Raw genomic sequence first — 25,209 nt, forward strand, 5'->3', positions numbered from 1 at the left:
TCTTCTTCTTTACATTGTAAGTATTAAACAATTAAAAGGCAAAAATATCCTAAGAAGTTGTATTTGATCAAAATTTTTTCTAAAATTTGAGAGTCCAAGTTGGATTCAGCAAACGATCAATTTTCTGAGACAATTGAGATCGAACAAATATAAATGACGCAACAGAACAAGCTGAAAAAATGCAAAAAGAAACAGCCATAGTTGCAAGAGAAAGAAGTTGGCCTTGATTTTCTCATAAACTGTTTACAAATCAAGCAAGTGAATTCTTGGATTTTTAGTAGTCAATTCCAAGTAGTCAATTTTTGAAGTAACTTTTTGGTTATTTTGGAATGAAGAGTTTGAGATAATTAAAAGATCATTAGGTTCCATATCAACTCTTACATTTAAATAAAAAAAATGAACTAACTTTTCTTCTAATTTCCGCCCTTTTCTGTTTTGCTTCCAGCTGTTCCAGAGATGTCTGGATGGGGGGCAGACTCTGCAACCTCTGGATCCGATTGGGGGGCAAAGGTGGCAGCATCCGGCCCATTCCACCCTGACCCATGTCCCCCGCTCCTCCCCCTCCTCCCTCGCCCTCTATGCTGTCTGTACTATTTGACATACCAGACTCGTGTTGTTGTTGTTGTGTTCGTTTGGTTGGGTTAGAGTGATCGATTTCGATGTTGAAAGCTAATGAGGTGCCGCATCTGTTTGTCTTCAGAGGGACGATGCCTGAAGTGGAACAAACGCGACATTTCTAGCGCCCGGGGGGGGGGGGTTGTGGTCCCACAGAATTGCATAGAGAGATCATGCTTATTTCATAGAAGGACCAACTATGGATATAATTATTACCATTTTTGCGATGGGCTTAGAATATTGATAGAAACTGTTATAATTTTATTCTGAAAATTTCTGGATCAAAGTATGATTTTTTATGATTTCCTCTGAATCACATCAATTAATAATTTAATTGATTAGTTAATTATTAAAGTTTTTAAATTAATGCTACTTGTAAGTACCATACTTGCTAATATTCTGAAATCATTTGCTTACTTTTTATGCATACAACTTCTTTAATTTCATGCTAGTTCATAAATGATTTATATGATTTCTTAGTAGTCATATAATGATCATATATGATTTTTTGAAAATCCTACAGGAGTCATACAAAAAAAATGAAAGCCGAATAATTATATAATTTTACTTTTCGATAGAAAGTGAAAAAGTTTCTCGGTAAATTATACAAGGTCATATACGGTGCATAAAAAATTGCCTGATGTCAAAAACTCTGATATTAAATAGTAAGAGAACATTTAAATATATATAGCCGGTGCAGTCCACATTTGACTGTTTGTGTGCAGTAAAACAATAATTTTGGACATTTTATACGAATTTAAATAATAAAAAAAATTAGAAGCACCCACCTTTGATTTTGCACCCAACTTTGCACTTAGTATTGCATTACAAGTTTTTTCGCAGTTCACAACGTGATGCTGGGGAATCACGTAAGTGATACCACACCGGTAAAAAAACATTATTTGAAGGAAAAAATGATTCATGATTCTCGGTAATCATATTAGGATCATACAAGACTTGCTGCTAAAAATACAATGATCATACATGATTTCTTTGGCTTCATACTAGGATTAATTTATGAATCAAGTATTAATTTATGAATCATAAACGATCCTTGTATGAAATCAAAGAAACTTTAAATCGGATAAAGATTGTGGACTCAAATCATTTTTACCTTCTCTCAAATTGGACAAATTGGTTCCAATCGTTTTGATAACTTTTTTAATTACGCATATTCATAGTTCAAAATTTTTCAACTATATTTGAAATCTGCTGACTCCTTTTAAGAGCCCGAGAAAATATTGGTACCATCATTTTTGATAAACTTTCCGAAGGGGCACATGAAAACAATTTTCAGTTTTTATATCACGTTAATCAAACTAAAATCAGTGATTTTTTATTAGCGAAACCAATAGCTAACAGCATGCATAGCAGAATGAGTTTAAGAAAAAAATTTTAACTGGCGCTGCTTTAGTAATTCCGGATCCCGGGGAGGCAAAAATGTAACCTTTTTTCTGAAATGTCAAAAAATTGAAATCGGAAATAACTTTGTTCAGATTGGACTTTAAATTCTTAAAACTAGGAGAGTATAAATGTCTTATAAGCTAGAAAAACTCAAAATGTGGTCATAATATGCACAAATATTTTATCAGAAAAAAGAATGGAATAAATATAAGAGGTGACCGTTCAAACGTTCATATTGAAAAATTTAAACGCAAACGCGTGAAAATTAAGAGCACAAATGCTAAAAGTGTGACCTGAAATCAAAATAGTCTGGATATGAAAAAGTGAAAAAAGCTATTTCAATCTAAAAGTAGTCTGGCCACACCAACGCTCAGTCTATGAGCTGAACTTGGGTACCCAGGCAGAGGTTTTCAAACGTTTTCCTATGATAAGGTAATAGAGCAAAATAATAATTGGACTTTCGTCGTGAGCATTTAAGCGCCAAAATATATAAAAAAGAACATTGTTAATTTCCTCTGGTACACATGAGTATAAAAAGCAAATGGTAAAAGAGGCAATGTAAAGTTAAGAATATAATATTATGTAAAATTATAAAATCATTAAATTACTTAACTAAAAATTTGACCTTACATTATTAAAAAATGGCCTAAAATGCGAGCATAAAATTTTCTCACAATTTTATATGTACATCATGAAGATTAAAAAATAAAATTAAAATCTAATGCTCTCAATGTCATCTTTTATATCAGTTACTTTTGGGTCCTTCAAAAATTCTTTACAAAATTATTCTTTCAGTTCTTTTTTTAAGGAAGCTTTCGACGTTGTATTCAGTTTAATATTAGAAGGCAGACTATTATAAATTGGAATGGCTTATGCAATAAAAGAATCAGTTAAAAACTTATTGTTCTTTCTTATATCAAACGTTACTTTTTTGACCTGTCATGTAGTTTTATTCTCATGGTAGAGAGAGGTTCAGTTTTACATGCTGGAAGATCGTTGCCGAGTACGCGAAAAAAAAATTTCAGCAATGGTATTTCAAGAGAAAAGAAACTGTTAGTATTTTGTTGCGAAGTTTGAGATCTGTAGACCGATCGTAATTTCTCCTATTAAAAATGGGTTTTATTCCCCAATTCAGTTGTTTTTCTAAAGTTGTGAGTAATGACATTTGCAACCCTATCAGAATTAGAGCTGAATAATGTAGATGACTTATTACTATTGCATTAAGTAATAAGACTTTCGTTTTCTCTGGTAAACTTTTATTTAGTGTATTCAAAACTTTTATTCCACAAGCCATTCTCTGAAGAATCTTTTTAACTTCTCCATCAAATTTTAGTTTGCTATCAATAATTACGCCAAGATACTTCACACTATTTGATTCTGCTATTCTTTCATTGTCGACATTCAGAACAGTATTTGTTAAACTCGTCCTGGTGCTGAACACAATATATTCTGTTTTTTGTTTGTTCACTACTAACTGGGACTTTGCAAAAAAGTCAATAATTTTTGAGATGTTATGTTCAAGTTTTGTTTTTGACGATATTTCATCAGTGTCGGATGTAATATCACATTTCAATAGTAAAAAAAAATTTTAACTCTCAAATAATGAATCTCAAATGTACTTAAAGTTTTTTTATTGACAGTTTATCTTCATTATCTTTTTAAATGAAGTCGTTGAGCTCACTCAAACCAAAATTTATCAAAGGGAGTCTGAAAAATTAAATTTGCCCGAAATGAAATATAAGCAATACGTTGTCATAATTTTGCAACATCAACTGTAATTACTGTAGTACTATACAACCTGTAAATGCTTAGGTAGTCGTGTAAGTAATTACTATGATTCGCATTTATCTTAGTGGATACGAACACTTATGCAACTTAAATGATCATCTGGTTCCCACCTGGAGGTTCGAATTACATATGAAGCAAACATTTTAGTTTCGAGTTAAATTTTAACCCCAAATCAAGAATAGCCATAGTCTAATTTGTGATATGAACAGATTACTGTATATCCCAAAAAAATTATGTTTTGAAGCTGATACTGCGCTAAATTGCGGTGTCATCCTCCACAGGTAATTTAGACAAATTTGGATTTGATATTAGCAAAAAATATATTCGGTCTAAAGTTCTGATCATAAATCTATGGTGCAGGGAATAATGTTACTTGAATTTGTCACTTTGCTACTCCACTATAGATCTGAACGACACTTCATTTAGATATGAATGAAAGAAATTATAAATAATTGCATTAAAAGCCCCCCCATTGCTAATGTTTGACTGAAAAGACTACTTAGAAACGAGGTGTGATAGTTGGGTTTCGAAACTAGATCTTAATTAATTGATAAAAGAATTTGAGATATAAATTATAGGCTAAATAAATCTGTTGACACTGTTGTCCACAACAGCCCCGAAGTTTATGCTTTGCGACAAAATTGTACTTTTGCGGCCTAATGAAAAATCTGAAAAAAACTCAAACTCTGAGACGTTTTTGATGCAGTTTTTGCTTTTTTTCAAATTATGGTAATACGCTCGCCATGACTTTTACACACTGAGCCAACCATAAACAGATGATCAGATAAAACGTGCTAAACGGATCTAAGAGTGTGCAGTTGTCATACCTATTTCGTTCAGCTGGGAGAGAATTTCCTCGCTAGCCAGTCTAGGTACCGGCGCTCCTCCTCCTCCACTGGCGTGGGAAGCTTTTTGTGCGGACCACATCTTATGTGAGGGGATGGGGGTATTCTCTGTTTGCTCCTCGCCTTTCATTGAGGTCATTTGTGTGACAGGAGAGCCAGAAGAGGGCACGGGGGGTAACACAGCTGGAGGTAGTCTGGTTTGTTCTACTCCAAAATGAACAGAAGTTAATTGTCATCATTTATTGTCATTTGACATTGCAAAACTTTGTTTAATCTAGAAATATGGTGGCCATTTTCTTCTCCTTTAATAGCCGGCAATCAAAAAACTACTTTATTTGGCAATCAAAAGTGAAACTTTAGTTAAAGCGTAAGCTTTGGAACAAATATCTCCATAACATTCTCTGTAAATTAATAAAGCTTTTCGGTATTCCAAGTGTTCTCGAACGACTAGTGGGAGCTCTAATGAATTGCAGCCTGCTTCAGTCGGGGGGGGGGGGGGGAGTCTAAATGGGACTAAGAAGTTCAATAGTGGGCTTCAAATAACCACATTAGAGGTTGACATATACCACTATTAAGATTTAAAGTGAAAAATGGCACCAGTTTCGGCGCACTTTTCAATTGACTTTTAGTATTAAAATGCCGCCAATTGTTGAGTTCAGCTGCTTGAAATTGTGATTGAGAGAGAATTTTAGATGACGCGAAACGCAAAAAGTCAAGGGCGTAAAAGTCACTCGAAAAGTCAAAACGGTCAAGTGAAAATTTTGCATAAAAAGACACACACGTTCACAATAATTGGTTCTCTACGAGAGCAATTAAAAACGCTGTTATAGCCGTAGGCGAGTTTTCTGATTGCTTGGGGTTTCTTCTCTACAATTATGCACATAAATATTAGAAGATAAATCAAACATAACTATTACAAAACTTTTACATAAATCTTACTGCTGTCTCCTACTGATTACATTGATTGTTTCCCCAACTTTTGTTAGAACTGTTACCAGCAAGGATTGTGGCCCAAATTGAAAGCAATAGAGACCGGGCAAAGCATTAGGGACGGTAGATGCTAGATTTTTGTCAAGTTTTTTTTAGCAAGCAAGAAACATGTAGCAATGAAGGCAGAGGGTCAAAAAAAAGTAAAAATATATGCAACATTGAAACTGAACTTGTCAGATTTGGAGCATGGACCGTATAAAAAAACTTCGATATTTATAGCGCCATCTAGTGTGAAAAAATTGCTAAAAGATTGAAACCAGCGCTTTAAAATGTTTTTTTTTGCAGATGATAGTAGAAGATTGAACGCAACAAAAATTTTCTAAACCCGGGTCGAGGTTTGGCGGTGAATTTTTGTAAGAAATGCGAAGAAATGCGGTGAAAAATTATTTTCACCGCGTATTTCTTTCATCATTTTGCGATGAATGCGATAAATCGTGGTGACTTTTTTATTTTCACCGTGTTCTCAGTATTCTTACAAAAATGAAGCTTCCTTACATGGGCTCAAACCTCTTACCTATTTGATATGATTTGACTTATAATGTGTTCAATTAGCAGTGAACTGCTAATTGCAATTTCTCAGGTGGTAGTTTACACCACCTTTTAAACTGCGCTTTCACTTTGGTTTGCATTTGGTTTTGGTACTTTTGTTGGTTTCTTGTGGTTTAAATTGAGTACTTGTCTGGAGGATGGAGGCAGAGAGATTGGTTTGGATGGAATACTTGGTTGTGGAATTTTTTGAGCCTTTGTTATGTTTTCGTGGAAGGATGGAGGGGGCCTGGGAGTGACAGCAAAGAAATTTCAGAGGAAGTTTGGGAAAGAAGGAGGGTGGGGGGGGAGAGTGAAAGAGTAGAGTCTTCAGAGAAGAAGAAAGCAGGAAAAGAGAAAAAGAAGAAGGAAAGAAGACCACCGACAGCCAGCCCTCGCTTTCAGAGGACGAGCAGTCGGCTTGCGAACTGAGAGTACTAAAGCTTGTAGTTTATGCCTTTTTTTGAGGCGGTTATATTCGCCCTTGCGGGGATGAGTGGTTGTTCCCGAGCGGGACCAGAGTATGCTGCCCTCCCTTACTGGTGCCCCGGAGTTAGTGTGGGGCGAGTTTCAAGGCCTCAGCATGATTCCAACGATCATGCTGCCCTCCCTTGCTGATACCCTGGAGTTAGATCAGCTTCAAGACCTAGACTGATTCCCGTGACCAGCCTAGTCTCCCACACTGATCTTTCTGATGTGGTTTGATTCGGTTCATTGGTTAGTGAGCATCTGAGGACGAATTTCAGGGGATGGAAATGCCTTAACATATACAAATAAAGACATATACGCGCTTTAGGCATCCAGGCATACCAGGCATACATACACACATGTGAACACATAACAACCATACATGCAGAAAAAAAGTGTTTTGGCCCAGGCAGTGCATTTTTGAATGGTTTCAGCTAACATCTTGAGTCATACCCCAAGACGTCCGCATCCACCTTTGTTCTGTAGATTTTTGGAAGAGTTTGCTACTATTTTTGATGGGTTCAGCTAACGTCTCGAGTCATACCCCAAGACGTCCACATCCACCTTTGTTTTAGAGTTTTGCCCTAAATTTCGGTTTTATCCTTATGCTCTTTTCTTTTTTTCTTGTTATTATGAATGGCTTCAGCTAACGTCTCGAGCCATACCCCAAGACGTCCGCATTCACCTTTGTTTTAGAGTTTTGCCTTAGTTTTCGTTTTTCCTTTTTTGCCCCTTTCTTTTGATTCTTTTTTGTTTCGAATGGCTTCAGCTAACGTCTCGAGTCACACTCCAAGATTTCCGCATTCACTGTTGTTTGATTTTTTTCTATAAAATGTTTTGCAAAGGCGTTTGATACATATTGATCTGGCTCCAAGTTAGCAAAAGTTTTCTATTATGTTTTTAATTTCTTTGTTTCGCTTTATAGCCCCTGCAAGGAATTCTGAGCTTAACTTTGGATTCTATTATTTACTGTTACTAAGTTTCTTATTTGATGAAGTTCATCTACGTTCCTCCACAATGGCAGCTTATATGCAAGTCTTATAGCTTTATTTTGTTCTTTTTGTATCTTGAAGAGATCACTTTTTGTTACATTTGCCCAAGCTGCATTTGCATTAATGCATAGTGGTCTTACCATTGTTTTATTTAGGTACATGATAATATTAGATTTTATGTTTTTTGATTTTAGATGTCATAGCATGTTGATCCTTTGTTGCATTTTTGCGACTATTTTGTTGACATGATTTGTCCATGTCAATTTATAGTTGAGATGAAGCCCGAGAAATTTTACTTCTTTGCTGACGTTGATGTCTTCTGATTCTATTCTTAGCCTCAGATTTGTGTTCAGAGTTTGTCTAGTGAATATAGTGTATATTGTTGTTCCCGCGTTGAAGAGTATTTTCCATTTATCGCACCATTTTTCTAGGTGTTTAATTGCGATTTGAAGATGTTTAGAACCTAATTCTTGCTTTTCATGTGTTTAGTGTATAGCAATATCATCAACATATTGTGAGATTGATGTGTCTTTACATTTCGGTTTGCTTACATACATATTGAACAAAATTGTGCTCATAATTCTCCCTTGGGGGACCCCTGCTTCGGGTGTAAAGCTTTTAGCAATTCCTTGGTTGTATTTTACTTTGAATTTTCTGTTACTTAGGAAGCTGCTATTCCATTTTCTGATCCACCATGGTGTGTTGATTTGGATTTGCTTATATAAGATATCTTCGTGCCATACTGAGTCAAAAGCTTGCTCTACATCTAAGAAGGCAGCAGACGTGGCGCCTTTCCCATTAAAGCTTGATGTTAAGACAAAAGTTGATGCGGTTAATTTTTGTAAGACATGCAGTGAAATTCGCGGTGTATTTTTGTAAGAAATGCGGTGAAATATGGTGAAGTATTTTTTTCATCGAATTAACCGCAATCACCGCATTTCTTACAAAAATTCACCGTGTTCACCGCATTTTTTTTGCAAAGTTCACCCAAAAACCTCGACCCGGAAATAATAAAAACCTTTATAAGTGATCTTTACAAAGAAGTGAGATACCAGCGCTTTATCGCGGTTCTTGCATTCCCATTTAGTTTTATCAATTTTCATCTAGTATATAAATTGCTCCTGTAAATCTGTACTCTCTATCTTTCTTATAATGGAATATTTTCATTATTCTCTCCAGAGAATATATATTTCTGGTGTTTAGAACGAAACGCTTTCATTTGGCCTGCAAAATTTCATAGTTTAACATAGTCAGATGCTAAAATTGACTATTTTGTTGAAAAAAATCTTAATGCTGTTTCAGCTGTTTCATCAGAAAGATTTAACTACAGACTAACGCTGATAAGAAATGCAGAACTGGCTGAGAATGAAAAAAAGATGATTTTAAAAGAATTGTTTGGAAATGGCTACATTTTTTGGTCACCAAATTCCACAAAATGGCCAGTTTGGCTACTTCGAGGATTTTGGAGACAAAATTTGTCCCTCGGATCCCGCATTTTTAAACTAATGAACTTCATTTACCGGATGCAATTTCCAGAAGCTAAGTCCCTTGATATCCACGAAACATTAAAGAAACAAATGTTTTTTTCCACAACTACTAATCCGACTTCAACGACGCTTTCAAAACAAGAACACAGCGACGGAAAGGAGTGCTGGAACATTCAAACTATATAGTGCCTATGATGATTTAGGTTTATTTACATTATACTTTTGATTTTATATTGTTTGTTTGTTTAAGATAACAATCAAATGCAAATAACACAAAAAGGAAAAGTTTTTTAGCTCATCTGTTTTTGTTTTTAATTAATTTAATTTTCTTAGAAAGTTCATTTGAAATATTTAGATAAAACTGCTATAATATTTTTTAAAATTTTGCACAGTCGGCTCAACCAGACCAACTTGTAAAAATCACAAAATGAATCAGTATAGGCTTAAATATAGTGGGCATTCACTTAATGGAGATTAAACAAGTACTGTCTTAGTTTCTCAAAATATTTATCGTATGAAAAATAATCGGTAATTATCAACTTCTAAAAAATTTTTTGTCAGAAAAATGATCATTAATGGTTTATTTGTGGATGGTTCTCTGTAAGAAAAGTGATCAGTATTATATTAAATTTTGAAAAATCCCTCAGCATGAATAGTGATCTGCAATTATTTGATATTTCCACCTCAGTTGATTAAATTCAAATTTCAACAAAATTTTATTTTTTAGCTTTTAGAAAAGTTTTTTTGAGAATTAAAACACTGTGTTTATTTGCAAAGCACAGTAAAAAAACGTTCGTAGTAAAAAAATCTTTCTCCATCGAGTGCTAATTGTGCCTTGTATGCTGTTATTAATTATTCTCCCGATAGCTAAATTCGTTAAGTTTAATTTCAAAGGATACAATATTTTGGATGAGTTGGATGTGCATTGCGAGAAAGTATGTCTAAAAAGTGAAAGCGCAGAAGAGTACTGTTCTATTTTATTAACGAATGTTAAATAACAATAATGTTTCTGACGATTTACTGGTGGTCCTACCCAAGATTATGATGAGCAACTTTTTTGAAAAAAAACCCAGCTCCCCTACCAAATAAGGTGGAGCATTTCAACTGTTTCATTCCCACAAAACGTTTTTTAATACATTTTTAAAAAAACTTATAGTGTGGGATATGGTGACAAAAGAAAGATAATAATAAATGGCATTTTCACAACAATATTGTCCTTTTTCGTCGTATTCCAAAAATTAGCGCAATATTAAATGAAAATAGGAGCGTTGGATAGCAACGTGGAGCTAATGAACATTTTGCCATCAGAATAAGATTTTTTTCTATCAAAAGAAGAACGTTAACTCTCGATTTCTTCTCCCTCTACAAAGGCCATTAGCACCCCACTCTTTTGCAGGCATCCCAGAATTAGCAGTCGTTCTTTTTCAGGAACGCCGAGTTGAACTAAATTTTATTACTCAAACAAAGCAAGCTCCAAATTAGACAGATGCCGTTATTCACATCAGTTGGTGTACAATATGTTCGCCATACACAAACGTTAATTCCCAGTGTTATTTAAAAAAATTATTACAATTGTCAATTCTACAAGGATTTACTGAAGTAGATTTGGAACAATCGATTGATATTCGACAGGGTTAACAAAAACTCTAAACGTCAGATTACTTCCCAACGATTAGATGCTGCAGTAGCTCTTAGAACTATTGGAGTGAACTACTTCGGCCATTTTACTAAAAAATTGGCGAAAAAACAAAAAACGATGATGTTTCCTGTTTACTTGTCCAACTGTGAGCACGGTCAAATTGAGGTGATCCTGAGTTAGACACAAATAGTTGTCTCAATGCAGTTATGCAATTCATTGCCAGAGGCCAAGTACAATGATCAGCAACAACAGTGATAGTTTTTGCTTCAGCTCAATGAGAGTTCACAGTATATATTGTGGCATGGAAGAGAGAAGGGATTGGTGAAAACCTGAATCAACAGGGAATCCGTTGCAAACTCAACCAACCGGCAGCAAGTCATTTCGCAGCAGTATGGGAACGGTGAGTCATATATAGCAAGGAAGCAAATTAAGCAGTGTTGGGGAACAGATCTTTCACCGAGAACGGTCTTTCGACCGCCATGTGTATTGTGGAGCAATTATTGAAAGCAAGACTGTTGACCACGGTCTATTAAGATGTTAAAGACTTGGAATCACTGACTCCCAATAACTTCTTGCTTGTTAACAGCAAAAGTTTCCCGCTATAGCTACTTGCGAGGAGAAATTCGTGGATCTTTGAAAGCTCTTTCGATAAATTCAAGTTTATGAAAATCCAATTTGGGATAGAGTTCTTAATAAATCATTGCTTCCTTCTAATTATTGGCAAAAATGGTAAGCAACTACAGCAAACAACACCACTAGAGATGGCGAACTCATTCGGTTGATCCAAGATTGTAACGAGCGGCGGTATTACAAAATGGGTCGAGTTACAGAGAGCATAGAAAGGTCTGTAGGTGTGGTTGGGTCAGCGAAAGTTTGAACAAATGATGGAGTCATGAAGCTCGCACCTGTACTGCCAAACAGGAATGATGTTTAAGCGTTAGAAAACAGGGCTGGCGATCTTAAAGCCTTTAAACTAAAATTTCCATTTTTGTTACGCAAACGTTGTTTTACGTTATTGTTGAAAAAACTTTTTACGTCAATGCTACATCGTTTTACAGAGGGGGATGTAGAATACTCAATGGGCATTCGACATGGTTTTATGTTCTCATCGTTCTCATGTTATTTCTTGGTCCTCAAGGCTTCATCTCTCGGGCCAAGTATACGTTGAACAGGCAGAGCTTCTTGTCAAGCTTATGTTTTATGAACAATTTACATTGGGTTGTTCTCTCCTAACCTAACACCAAACAAAGACACTACAAAATTTAGTTAACTCTTAAAAAAGGGCTCACCAATACTAATTCCGCTATCCTGAGACGCTTTAGACTGTGCCGATCCCTTGCGCATGTCAAGGTCCTGAGAGGAGATACCAAAAGTGCCAGTTGCTGGCTCTATCCGAGGCAGCACTGTGACTGTGTGGATCTGATGCTTGACTGGAATTGGAGAAGCCGGCGAGTTGGTGTTGTTGTCCACACCTATCCTGTTCTTCCTCCCCCTGGAATCAGCTGTGAGCACTACTGGACCAGAGCCTGGGCGAGAGAACACCAGACCATCAGCCGTCTGACCCTCTGACAAACAACAACAACATAATTTTTGGCAAATATCCGTCTCTGTTTCTCTTCTATTTCTCTTCTATGAATGAAGGTGTCTTTCCCATTATAGCCCCCTCAATGTAGTATGGTTATATAACATATAGCCTCTACCTCCAAAAACTACCCAAAATAATGGGGGCTATAATGTCGCGGGGGAGGGGCTATAATTCCGTGGAGGGGGGAGTAAAAAGACTCTAATTAAGTTCCACCTTTAATACTTGATAATGTGCGACCTTTTAAGTGCGTAGAACAGTAAACTAGTCCTATATCTAATCAAAAAATCTACACAAAAAACTGCTATCAATTCAATTTCATGCATTAGATTACACGAGTTAATGGATAAACAAAGATTTGTTTTCTTAAAAAAAAAACAATTTAATCTCGACTGTATATTTGTTCACACCATAATCACTGATGGAAAGTTTGGAAGAATATTTTACTTTATTCTGCAATCAGAAAGCAGTCAGCAGTACTAGTGGTTGAAAGTTTGAGATCTATTCTGTTTCCCTTCCCCCAACCTCCCTCCCCCCCCCCCCCCCCCCCCACATAGTCTTTTCATGCCCCCCCCCATTACAATTTATGTTTTGTTATGTAGCACGTTACTATGTAAAAAATAGCACGTGCGCCTGAGGGGCGTAAAAGCTGTGAGGGGGGATGGGGATGGGGAGGGGGAACATAATAGATCCGAAAGTTGACATAAAACAAAGTGAAATGAAATTGGAAAAATAAACCTGTGCATGTTAATGTTTTTGAGTAAAGTTAAAGAGGACCAAAAATAATACAAAAGTGGAATGAGAGTGAAACTCGATTGTGCCCACTCTTCAGCTCGTGTCTCCAATTCCTAACGACGGAGAAAAACTTCTAACCATATTCTCACTTTTCTGGAAAAAGGCTTATAACTTTGAGTAGTAAAAAAAACAAGGAGGCTCGTTAATGTGCGTTCGCACATGATGTTCCGACCCGAGCTCATCTACAATTTTGACTTAGTTGTCAACCAAATGAAGAGACAATAGTAGTATTATATAGCTGTATTGGGATGGGGGGGTTATCCTGCCATGAGGATAATAGGGTATAGAATGCATGAGGATAATATGGAGTGGTATATCCCATGAGGATAATATGGAGTGGTATATCCCATGAGGATAATATGGAGTGGTATATCCCATGAGGATAATATGGAGTGGTATATCCCTTCTGATCTACATGTAAATTGAGAAGGAAGAATTGCCGCGACTGAACTTGCGTTTGAATTGTACATGTAAATTGAGAATGTAAATAAGAAAAAATTACCGCGATCAACTTTGCATTTAAAAAGATTATTTACCGAGCTCCCGATTTATGTGAAAACGGATCAAACAACAATTTATTATTTTGTATTTCCAACTGTAAACCAAACAAATTAAAACAATTAACTACTTCACAAAATCCAAACTGCGGAGCACTTTGAAAACAGGTTCTAAAACTTAAAGTTAAACCAAAATTCACGTACAAACAATAATTTACCTCACAAAATCAAACTGCGGAACACTTTGAAAACACGCTCTGAAACTTAAAGTTATACCAAAAATCACGTACAAAATTGCGTAGAAGTGGAAACTAAGGTAAGTTTGTTTGAATTAATTTAGCAAGCAACAAAACGCTCAAGCGTTGGGTTTTGCTATGAATTTTAATCACTGCTGTCACTTGCTTCAAAGTTAATGAGGGAGCACTGAAAAAGATCATCTTCAGAACTGCTGCTCCTATCGAAATCAACAACATCAGAATCACTAGTTTCCTCCTCAGTAGTAGCTCTAGCAACAATCATTCCCGGGTCGGGTGGTGTCCAGTTTTCTGCCATATCAAGCATTTGATTCATGTGATCACTTAAATGTTTTCTCATTCTTTTTGCTGGAGGAGGAATGGGACTGGGAGGTGTCGGATAATCCCAGTCGACATCAGCGTCATTGTCTCTACCATTGAAAATTCTACTTAAACTTTCTTCTGAGACTGATTTGTAATCCCAACTTATTTCACTGTCCTCTTTCTCATTATCGAACCAGCTATATGAATCAGTATCACTCTCTGCTGTAGATTGCGAACTGTTCCTTATAGAATAATGCCCAAATGGCAGTGTTCTCAAACCATCAGCCAGAATGTATCGTTTATTGTCGTACGCTGAGAGGGACACTTTGTTTTCGGATACTGTTTTTAGAATATGGTTTTCGGACGTTACTCTATTACTTATTGCTCGATATTGTTTTGCCATAACCAGTGTAGACTTGTACAGCTCGTGTGTCAACAACTTCTGGGCAGCTTTTGTTACCCCTTTCGCCGACAGCTTTCTACAACCTGGAATAAAACAAAAGCAGATCAACCTCGAGTCTCAGGTGAGTTCTTATTTCAACATGCAAAAAAAGTGATCAGTTCTCGAGGAATAAAAGTATATATGTAATTTATTACTTACTTTTAGAAGTTATTGAATACATTTTGGGCTTCAAGCATATAAATTCCGAGATGTAGTCACCAGCGAATTCATCCTTGAACTTGAGAACTCTGCTGTGGTTAACATCGGAGTAGAGTGGATGATTGTCAGGATAGTTTGAAAAATCGAATTCTGTACAAACTTCTTTCTTCTTTGCCAAGTCGGCATAGAGGTCAGTCGTCTCAACTTTATACAATAGACTGTCGGTATCAGAGTACAAGAGTGAGCACCGAAAATTTGCGCGCATAATATCATAGTGGAACCCGTACATACGTAGTTTTGAAAGATCCAAGATGGTCACCCCGACAATAGTTGGTGTTGTCCATTTAATAAATTTTGGTCGAGAACAGATCGCCGCCATGTTTTCGCCGAATATTTTAAATTTGTCAAACTCGAATTTTGATGTAAGTTTTGCAGTTTTTTCGGCTTCCCGTGTTATGTCTACTTTCAGTCGTCTTCGTTTTGACTCAATTGTTTTCCCATATACCGAGTTGTTCATCAATTTGTAGTAGTTCTGTTCAAATCTGTTAGTTGCTTTTTTTCTCATGGCGCTGTTTAAGGTAATGTACGGTTCAAGCCACTTTGATTGTGTGAATTTGAGAACTCTGTGTACTTTTTTTGATACGCAACCCCAGTCGAACACAGAATTGCAGTAGTTTGTAGTGTAGGACATATTTGCTTTTGTCAAACATAGTTTGTAGTAGTTTGTTAACTTTATTTTCAGGTAAATTGTAACGCTGTTTAACCTCTAACTGATAATCGCTTAGCCAGTCGTCCTTTACTAGTGTTTTTTCTGGTGCCAATGGGTAGTCCCGCTGTTGATCATGTATTTCACTTGGGTATTCTAAATCGACTTCACAGAAATGCCCAACTGAAGAGCTATCAGGGTGGTGTAGTAGTTCGTTTATTGAGATGTCGAAAACAAAACAAAAATCACCAACGGGTAGCATCTCCTCCTGCATAACTCCACATATAAATTATTAGCGTCCACCATTAGCCCAAATGTGGACGTTTCCTTGGAGTTGAACCCAGGCAGGTAGCGGTTGTTTGCTTTAAAATGTCGACTTTCGAAAACAGAGGTTATACCCCCGCGTATCGCTGGCTCTATCATGTCCAGATGTTCCCGTTCAGTGAATAACTGAACTTCAGCTTTGGTGATACGAAGTGCGGCATCTTTTGCCTGTTTGGGGCAGTGAAGAACTGTACAACATCAATCTTGTAAGTTTTGAAACTAATTTTCCGACAATACTCGGAGCAGCAAGCTAATAAAGCACAATCTAATTTTAGATAGGCATCATGATAATCCTGCATGGTTTTACACCCAAGCAAATTCCACATTCTGTTTGCATGATTCCATTCGTTTTGCTTTATTGTTGTGCCATTTAGTGAGTTTTTCCATGCTTCTATTGGAGACAAACTATCTTCCGAGAACTTTGTCCGATTAGACATGTATGAATATGGGTAGTAACCTTTTTGCTTGAGCAGGTCAAAGTGGTCACTAGGAGCTTCATTGAACATTACTTCTAAAATGCCGAATTCAGATTGTGGTAAAGTTTCGGTGAGTTTTTCTAGAGATGCGTTAAAAAGCTTGGACGAGTCAACAAACCTAAGGAACTCATACACTGGAACAATTTGCCCATCCTTTTTCATCGTGTCCACTTGAACACCTAATTGCATCGAGATATATTTCTCGTCAGTTGCAGGTATTACGCTTATTGTTGTAGATGGCTCACTTTCCTGCAATGCCAGACAGATATGGTGGAGATCGTAATTTTTTATGTTGTGCCCAATTACGGGAATGATTTTTGACGTTCTCCGTAGTCGGTTGCATTGCGGATGGGCCCAGCCCAAAAATTTACACTGTAGTGGCAGTGGTCAAGGTCTTTTTCGTCATTTTCATCAAAATCAGTTTCGCAAATCCAACAAGCAACACTTTCTGTTTTTCCAAGTTTTGATCTGTCTCCAAGAAAATACGGATGTTTTTGTTTCTGCTTGTGAATATCATTTGCCAACTTGTGAAGCACTTTCACAAATATCTTCATGCAATTTTCGGAGCTATCTAAGTGGGTATACTCTGGCTTCGGGTTGTTATGCTCAACAACAGTCAGAGCGAAACCGCAGGGCTCATGAATTTCTATGGTGGATGATGAGGAGACGTTTCCACTAAGTGAACAAGTAGATACTGGCCTTACGAAAGATTCAAAATCAAAGTAAATTACCAATGGGGCAAACCAGAGGGCAGACCAGTTGTTAAATTTGTAGATATTGCTGTTTTCGCTGGGCATTCGAACAAGGGCTGGTGAATGATCTTTACACCCTTCAACGTGTTCATCGAAAGCTGTGACACCGTCATAACATAACCAGAAACAGTTTCTGCATAAAATCAGGTAACTACGATGACTCACTGACCGCGGAAAGCAATAAAAATTGCACAGGTCCTTGATAAGAACATAGTGATGTTTATCTGAATCGTAAAGTAGCAGTAAATTAATAACCAACTCCTCTGAACTCTTTTTTGTTGAAATTCGCATAGGAAATAGATCTGTTTTGTGGTGACCAAACACGTTAACTTGAACAGAATTAAGTTCCTCAAACTTGTTGAGACTACTAAGACCCAATGGCATCTGAAAATTGCCCGCTGGGAAAAGCGACTTCAGGTCTTTATAAGTTTCGGGATTTGTCGCTCTCAAAGTATCGTTTTGACCGTCAACTTTCATGCCAATACTTTCCTTCAGACATCTGGCTGCTATATAACAGTAGACAAAGCAGTTATTGTCATTGTGGCTTCGAATATTTAGAACAGCTTAGCATGTGGATAACTCGTAAGGAAGAGCTATGAATGACGATCCCCGAATAGGTCTGTATTTCGCAAAGTTGAGATGTAAGCGAATCACCCGATCTAGTAGCCATCCACTCCCTGAAGACACGAAAGTAAAGAGAACAGCCAACATTTTTTCCACCATCAAGGCAAAGTCGTCGTTTGAGATACCTCCAACAGTTACTGGGGTCATTAGTGAATTGGCAAATGTAACTAAATTTTCGTCGTCTTCATCAGTCTCGTGTTTTGGTTTGAAGAGTGATATTTCAGCAGAAAATTGAATTTTCTGGGGTCCTGAGCTTAATTTTTGCTCAATAAGTTCCTTTATTTGTGCTCGCTTGGACTTCATAAAGGTCTGCAAGTCCAACGAATTTTCTTCATTGTTTTCAGCTTCGATTACAAACGTTTGAACGTAACCATTAAATGCGGACTGGGAGGGTATTTGTAAAGGCTGGAACTCTTCTCCAAAAACGGGAAGCGATTGAACAGAGCTCATATGTTGTGCGTAGAGGTGAGAATTGTTAAAACCAAGATAACAAGAACGACAACAATTTGTAAACTTTGAGTGAACTGTTCTCATATGTTCTTCAAGAGGAGACATTTCTCTAGTTGAAAACTCACAAATTGAACATTGATAATGTGGTAAGCCGCACTCATCGGGATGAAATTGTGTTTCATGTCGCGATTTGTTTCCCGGTGTACTAAACGTTGAAGGGCAGAAGCGGCAAGAATAAGTCATTTCAAAAGCAGTTATCAGAAGTAAATAAATGAAGTTGGATAAACGGTTTGTTTAATAATGTTCGTTACTCTGCAATAAAACTCAGTTCTGTGTAATACTCAATTTCACTCGTTACGACTGAATACATGTTTACAGTGTTTTGAAAATGGTACTGAAATAGGGCGGCAAATTTGATATTCAAATTGAACGTTTTTCTATAGGCTAATTTTGGCGCGCGCTTCAACTCCAAATTTATCTCGACCTCGAAAGACTTTGTCTTTTCTTAAAACTATTATCCCGGCTTTATTATTATACCTAATTTGAAGCTAATGCACAAAAGGGATTTTCACTAGATAGGGCGCCAAATTTGAATTTCAAAATAGCGGCCTCTGGTTGACTGGAATCGGCGGGAAAATAGTTTCGAAATTTTAGTAAAATTAAACGCGAAAAAAGGATTAAAACATTTTGCGATTGCGAATTCAAAAGATGTGCTAGTAGACCCTTAGATGGGTCATACCGAGTATTGTTGTTTGTGGATTACTTCAAAAAATGCATTTAAAAAAGCGGAAAAACATGTTACTTTATTTGAATTTTTTCAAAAAAGTGTCATTTTAGACCTTATCTATAACGGGTGGTTAGAGTTGTCCTACGTTGTCAAGTGTGATGAGCAAAATTGCTCCCCGGGCCGAAAAACATAGGTCAGCACTTAAAAAATTGCTCTAAAACAACCAGAAAAAAAGTTATTTTTTTCTGTCAATCATCATAAATCAATGTCATTAAATGACAATTACATGACAGAAACATGTGTCTTTTTTCTGAAACCTTTTTCGATGACAGGTGTTATGAGAGAATTGATGCTGTGGGCCCACAATGTGCAAAAATGCAAAGAAACGCGATCTAACATCTTTCCTTAGGGTACTTCATATGCTAATTAATGCCAGATGTTAATGTGACATTGATGACCAGATGTTTTCGAAATTGGTGAAGGAGCCATTTTTCGGCCATGATGGTTATGATCAAAAACATCCAGCATGTTCCCACAAAGACATTGCTGTAACAAAATCCAATTTTTTTTTTCCATTAATTAGCAATTATGTCAATTAGTCGCTAATTAGCCGTTAATTAGGCGCTAATTATCTCCGTAACGGTTAAGTTAAATTTGACGAGCGTGATGAGATGTTTTGTAGGACACAGTGTGCTGAGGACCTCTGTACCATCAGTTTCATCTCAAGTGTTTCTCCTTTTTGGGGTCAAAGGTCAGAGGTCATCTATCAAAAAAATTTTCTTTTCAAAATATTCAATTTTTTTTAACAAACCTGCTTTTTTTTACCCTTTTGAACGAGAGCCCAAAACTAGGAGGTGTTGCTAGAGGAAGTTAAAACTTTTTTTAACTCAGCCTAATGACATCATTTTGTTTTAAAGTACAATTTTTTGATTTTTTTCTGTGAGAGATTACAATTTTTGACAATTTTTTCCAAATTATGAATGAATTTCAGGGTTCATACGCTGCTACAGCTGCTGGCATAATGTTAACAGTTCTTTTGGGCCAAAAAACGTGCACATTTTGCAAAATAAAATTATTGTTAATTCCGAAAAACTTAAGGTTGAACATACAGATGTTAATAAATTTTATTGATTCGATAGTCTTAATCTGGATATTTTAGCTCAAAAACTAATCACTCCAAAGATCACATTCGTGCACCATATGTTTGCCATAAAAATCGTAATGAACAGACTCAAGTACGCCGTAGGCATACTTGGGACTGTATTCGCCAATCATTTGTTTTTAATTGAGTGTTTGATGACACATGTGTAATCCCAGCTTGCCGCCGCTATTGAGTTGGAGCGCTCACAACTTTATTTGAAAGAGATAAAATTTGGTTGCGCCATCTCTTTCACTTCCATTAAAGACACAGAATTTGGCGATTGTTATTTCGACATTTCGAAAACTGCTGGGCGCTTAATCAGGGCAACTGTGAAAACGTATGAAAGGACGGGAACCTTTGTGTTTCTAAAATTGTTCAAGAAAGCGGAAAGCGATTACGATTGTCAGCAGAGAGTTTCTCTAACTGTTCTAGAATTTGAGAACTTGATTGAAAAGTCAGCTGATATACGCGCTCAGTTCACCCATGAGGAATCAACAAAACCACCTCCAGCAAAGAAAACACGATTCCAACAAAAATTAGAAGAAACTTCGAATAACAACACCAGCAAAAAAAATGGTTGAGGCGATGTACGAGCGCTCACCAAATTACTTTAAACAATTTCAAAAACAGTTCAAGTTTCAGATTGTCCAAGAGAAACCTACCCTTTCTAACACAAATGTTTATGCAGTGTGTGCCCATTTTGATTCTGAGTTTTGCGGTTTAGTAACTAACCATTATCACGTTTTGCTTGATACAACAACTTTCGAAAAAGAAACTTTGAAACGAAACCAGAATTTTCCTGTGCCTTGTATTTTTACAACCTTCAAATTCTTATTTTCGACTGCAACAACTTTGGAGACTAATGGAGACGTTTTTACAAAGCTCAAATTGGCGGTTGAATTCAACAGCTCCGCAGATAAAGTTGACTCACAGACAGTACGCAAACAACTGCCAGCTTTTGCCTGCCACAGTAATGTGAAAAACAGCAATGCAAAACCAGTGAATATGAATCAAAAACCCTGTGCAAAGATGCCAGTATTTGCTCAAAAGACTATCTACAACGCCCGTCCTCCATCGAAACAAGTTCAAACTGATTTTGTTAATAGTGAAAGTATCCGAAGAGTTGAAAACATTTTGTCTGGTCCTCATTCGGGTGCTTTTTGTCAAATTATGGATATTTTTGTTAGTGGATACGGAAAACTGAATATTAATACTGATTTGTTGAGTGTTGGCCTTGTGTATGAAGAAAAAATTAAATTTTGAGAAAAAAAAATAAATTTATTGCAATCAAGGAAAGGTTAATACATCATATGAAAAGCAAAGCGAATTAATTGAGCATCACTCAGTTTTACAATTTTTTGTGAATTAAAAACATAATGAGCAATATAAATACAATAAAGTCCACACATTTTTTTGAATTTTTACTTTGAATTGGCTGATCCTTCAGTAACTGTTAAATTTTTGCCTTTTCTTCTAGAGAAATTATTCTTTGGTAAACATCTTTGTATGACGAAATAGACTGTCCGAGAGGATCAGCAAAGAACAACTAATCCTCTTCCTCTTTCTGACACAATAGTAACCAATGGGTACCAAAACTTTCTGCAGTTGCTGCGTTAACAATTAGGAAACTGTTTGGTTTCAATTTTTGGGGAAAATTATTTGCAGCGAAGACACCCAGAAATTTATGCTTGAGTAAAGCACATCTTAGAATTAGATCATTTATATCATCTTCGTCCATTTTTAGTTTGTTAAAATCTGATTCTTTGATACTCTTCTTGCACTATCAACAAAAATTGTACTAGCTTTTTCACCAAAAATGAAAATTTCAATATTGTTTGGTAAGGCCACAGAAAATTTTAACTCAACATATATTGAACAATTTGTCAGTTCAGGGTGAATAAAGTCCTGGGATGCTTGTTGGGTACTGGTCAAATCAAAAACCATTACGAAATGGTTTGTGTAATCTGTCAAACTTATTCCATGTCCATTATCAATGTAAGCTAGATCCGATATTGTATTAAAGTAAAGACGTTTGTCGTCAGCTTTAGATGTTGGACCATCTGCCACAGGCAAACCGTTTCGATATACATAAATCTGCTCTAGGCTGAATTTTCGGAAATGAAAAGGATTTTGCCGGTTGTTACCCAGAAAAGCTTCATTTGTATTTAAGCAGATCGCCAGTCGGCGGATTGGTTCTCTCGCAAATATATCTTCTTGTTTCCAACTGTGTAGAACAGTTGAAGCTAGAAACGTATTTGTGAGGGTTTCAAGGTAAGGATAGAAGGCGGGACTACTTAATAATGTTTTTTCAATGGCGGACACAACAGTGTCATTAAGGGTCATCTTCCGCACAAACAATTTAGCTTCGACAATTTTTACTTTGTATTGTTTCGCAGCATCATCAGACATTATATCAAAATCATCAATTGAGCGTCTGAATGCAATTCGAAGTGTCACGCCACTTAGCAGATGTCTGTCGCAAGTGAAAAAGTCTACAGCAATTTTGCCATAGAATGTGCATTCAGCTGATTGTCTCACCAAAAGTTTTCTTCTGTTCACTTCCGCAGTTGATAGCGTTCCCGGGTTTTCCTCATAAGAGTAGCCCTGACAGGCCAGCCATGTATTTTTTGCATCTTTATTATGTGAAAACTCGGTCTCAATGAAACTTTTGTGAGCATAATTTCCGTTAGCATTTGAAATTTTCAGTCCATTAGCAGACACTGTACAATCAGAGAATAGTGAATGTAACACATTATTACAAAAGTAGGGAGAATCCGTTTTTGTAATGTCAGCGGCGGCTGTAGCGTCATATTTCAAATCAGCTTCAGAAGACTGGACAATTTTACATTTAACTTCGAGAAAAATTTTTTGTAAATCTATAAAGTTGTTTCTGTCACCAGCGACTTCAAATTCTAACATGGGTCCATTTGGGCTGTAGAATGGACCCAATTTTTGACAAAAACTACCATCAAAAGTCACCAGTAGTGAGGGTTTTTCAAATAAGTCCAGTGAGCTGTGAGTTGCTTCTGATAGTAGCAAATTAGCGATCATCGTTCACTTTAGCAAAAAAATCCGACCGACTTCTTTTTGGTGCTCTTTGCGTTGAAATGGTCTTTCTGCGTTTCTCGCCTACTTTCATTGGCTTGCCTCGTATTGATTTCCTCCTACGTGAAGTAATTCGTCGAGAGCCTCCAGTCTGTTTTAAACAGTTTTTGAAATTGTGTTCTTAATTGCTTGTCTAGGAGATTTTTTGTTGCCCACTACATCCAGAATCTCTGGTACACTTTGTTTCAGAAGCTCTTTCCCAATACCTTTAGCAGTTGGCAAAATGAAGCGACATGCTAGGGGCAGTGCAACACGTCCAATTCCTGCAGCTAAGGCGCCAAAACCACTTCCTCTTTGTCGATAATGTCCAGAGAAATGAAGCAAAGACGTCGCTTGATTAGCATAGTAAGAATCCATTTTATTTTTAAAATTTTTTGAATTGTAGTGTTAGAATAACTTTTCCAGTTCCCGAAAACGGAACTAATTGTCCTGTTTCCGTCGGCAGTTCAATTGAAATTGATTGAATTGTATTGGTCAAAAGTTTCTTGTAGTCTAAATTTGTAAAAACGATTCGATGAGTTGGTTCAAGCTCGCATACACTACCGTTTTTCAGACGTTGTTTCGAATCAATGACTCTCAAGAGAGGCGCCTTAGTGTCACCGACGTATTGGTATTCAATTATGTTTGTATAGATGAAAATAAGATGCTTTCCAGCATAAAGGTCGGCTGGAAATTGCCCATAATATGCTTTTGTGTCATCACTTTTCATAGGCCTGTTTTCATTTGGATTCATTTTGTACCCAATATGAATTCCATTACCGTCAGGAATACCTTCAAAGCCAATAATGCTAGGGATTTCTTCACTGGGAAATGTAATTCCCTCATATTTCCCTAGCAAAATTTTGTATTTTCCAGAGCTCTTAATTTCTCTGAAAGAAAAATGGGGTAATCCAACTGTGCGCTTAACTGTGGCAAGAAGTTGCGCCACCGAATCAAATGTTCCTGGCATAAAAACTAGTTTTTGCCCGCTATATGGTCTAGAAATAACATTGGCTCCAAAAGACATCTTTTGGGAATCTTTATATTCTTTTAAGTTGTACACAGTCAGATTTCCGTTTACAAAATTTTCTATTTTTGTTGGGAATATGATTTCGCTTAGCGCCACTGGCCCATCACCTGAAAGTTGAATTTCGTCATTTAAAAAATTCCGAAATGATGCAAGTGTGTTTGAATCAAATATTTCCATTGAAGCGGATGAAACAACGTGAACTGTAAACTCGTCTTCAAACCGGTTTTTGGACATTTTCAACGGGAGGGAGCCTGACAAGTTGTAGTTCTGGTTGATAAAATTTTCCTTGAATTGGTTCGATGACAGCGTCAACTAAAGAGTATGTTGGCGGGTTTAATGTAGGTATTACCGTTATTTCAAAGACTTCGTCTGTGAATGATTGCTTGTAACTTTTCCGGAAAGCTTTGTCCTTTTTAACTATTCTCACAAAATCCCCAACGTAAACTTTGGGCTTCTGAGTTGTGCTTGTTTGCGCGGTCAATGACACTAACCGTGGTACATCCTTTTTTGTAACTTTATTTGGGTTACCTGCAAGTTGGGTTACCCGATTTACTCTTGAATTGATTGTTTTCACAAATTGGTCTAATTGATCAATGTAGGAATATGTCCACCTTTCTTCGAGGTACCGATGAATTATCTCTTTTAAGACCCTAATGTTCCTCTCTGCAAATGCAGACTTTTTTTCGCTGAAAGTACTGTATAAATGAATTCCACGTTTGTTGCACAATTGTTTGAAAGCTCCAAGAAACTCTTTACCATCGTCAACCCACACTTTTTCAGGCTGCTTAATTTTGATCATCTTTTCAGCTGTTTCCGTCGCATACTTTGTTTTCAAGGGTTGCACACGTAAATATCTTGATAGACAGTCAACCGCTACCAAGAGATATTTTATGTTACGGTTATATTCCGCTAGTTTGTCAACGTGCGCCAAATCCAGTGACCAAATTTCATTTATGTTTTTTACAAAAATTTTAAGCCTGGGAAAATTTAATCGAATTGAACGGTATTTTGTTAAAGAGGGTTTTGTCTCCAAATATAACTGCTCACTGTACTCAGGATAAACTTCCCTCACAAACAAAAAATTTTCGTGTATTATTTTCAAATCTATTG

General features: G+C 36.6%; 2 protein-coding genes across 3 annotated transcripts in view; both read right to left on the reverse strand.

Moving 5' to 3' along the window:
- Positions 1–25,209, reverse strand: part of LOC142342533 (flotillin-1-like) — a 113,989-nt gene that overhangs the window by 80,732 nt on the left and 8,048 nt on the right. The gene's annotated exons all lie outside the window — the stretch shown is intronic.
- LOC142342534 (uncharacterized) overlaps positions 1–25,209 on the reverse strand; it is a 45,235-nt gene that overhangs the window by 12,706 nt on the left and 7,320 nt on the right. For both annotated transcript variants that reach the window (XM_075393886.1, XM_075393887.1), the window contains 3 exons: positions 12,043–12,318; positions 4,635–4,856; positions 407–711 (listed from right to left, as the gene is read on the reverse strand). In XM_075393886.1, coding sequence (XP_075250001.1) covers positions 407–711; positions 4,635–4,856; positions 12,043–12,318 — 803 coding nt within the window. The remainder of the gene's footprint in view (positions 1–406; positions 712–4,634; positions 4,857–12,042; positions 12,319–25,209) is intronic.

The sequence above is a fragment of the Convolutriloba macropyga genome, chromosome 7, assembly GCF_964194025.1.
Source record: "Convolutriloba macropyga chromosome 7, txConMacr16.3, whole genome shotgun sequence".
In the NCBI taxonomy this organism is placed as follows: Eukaryota; Metazoa; Xenacoelomorpha; order Acoela; family Convolutidae; genus Convolutriloba; species Convolutriloba macropyga.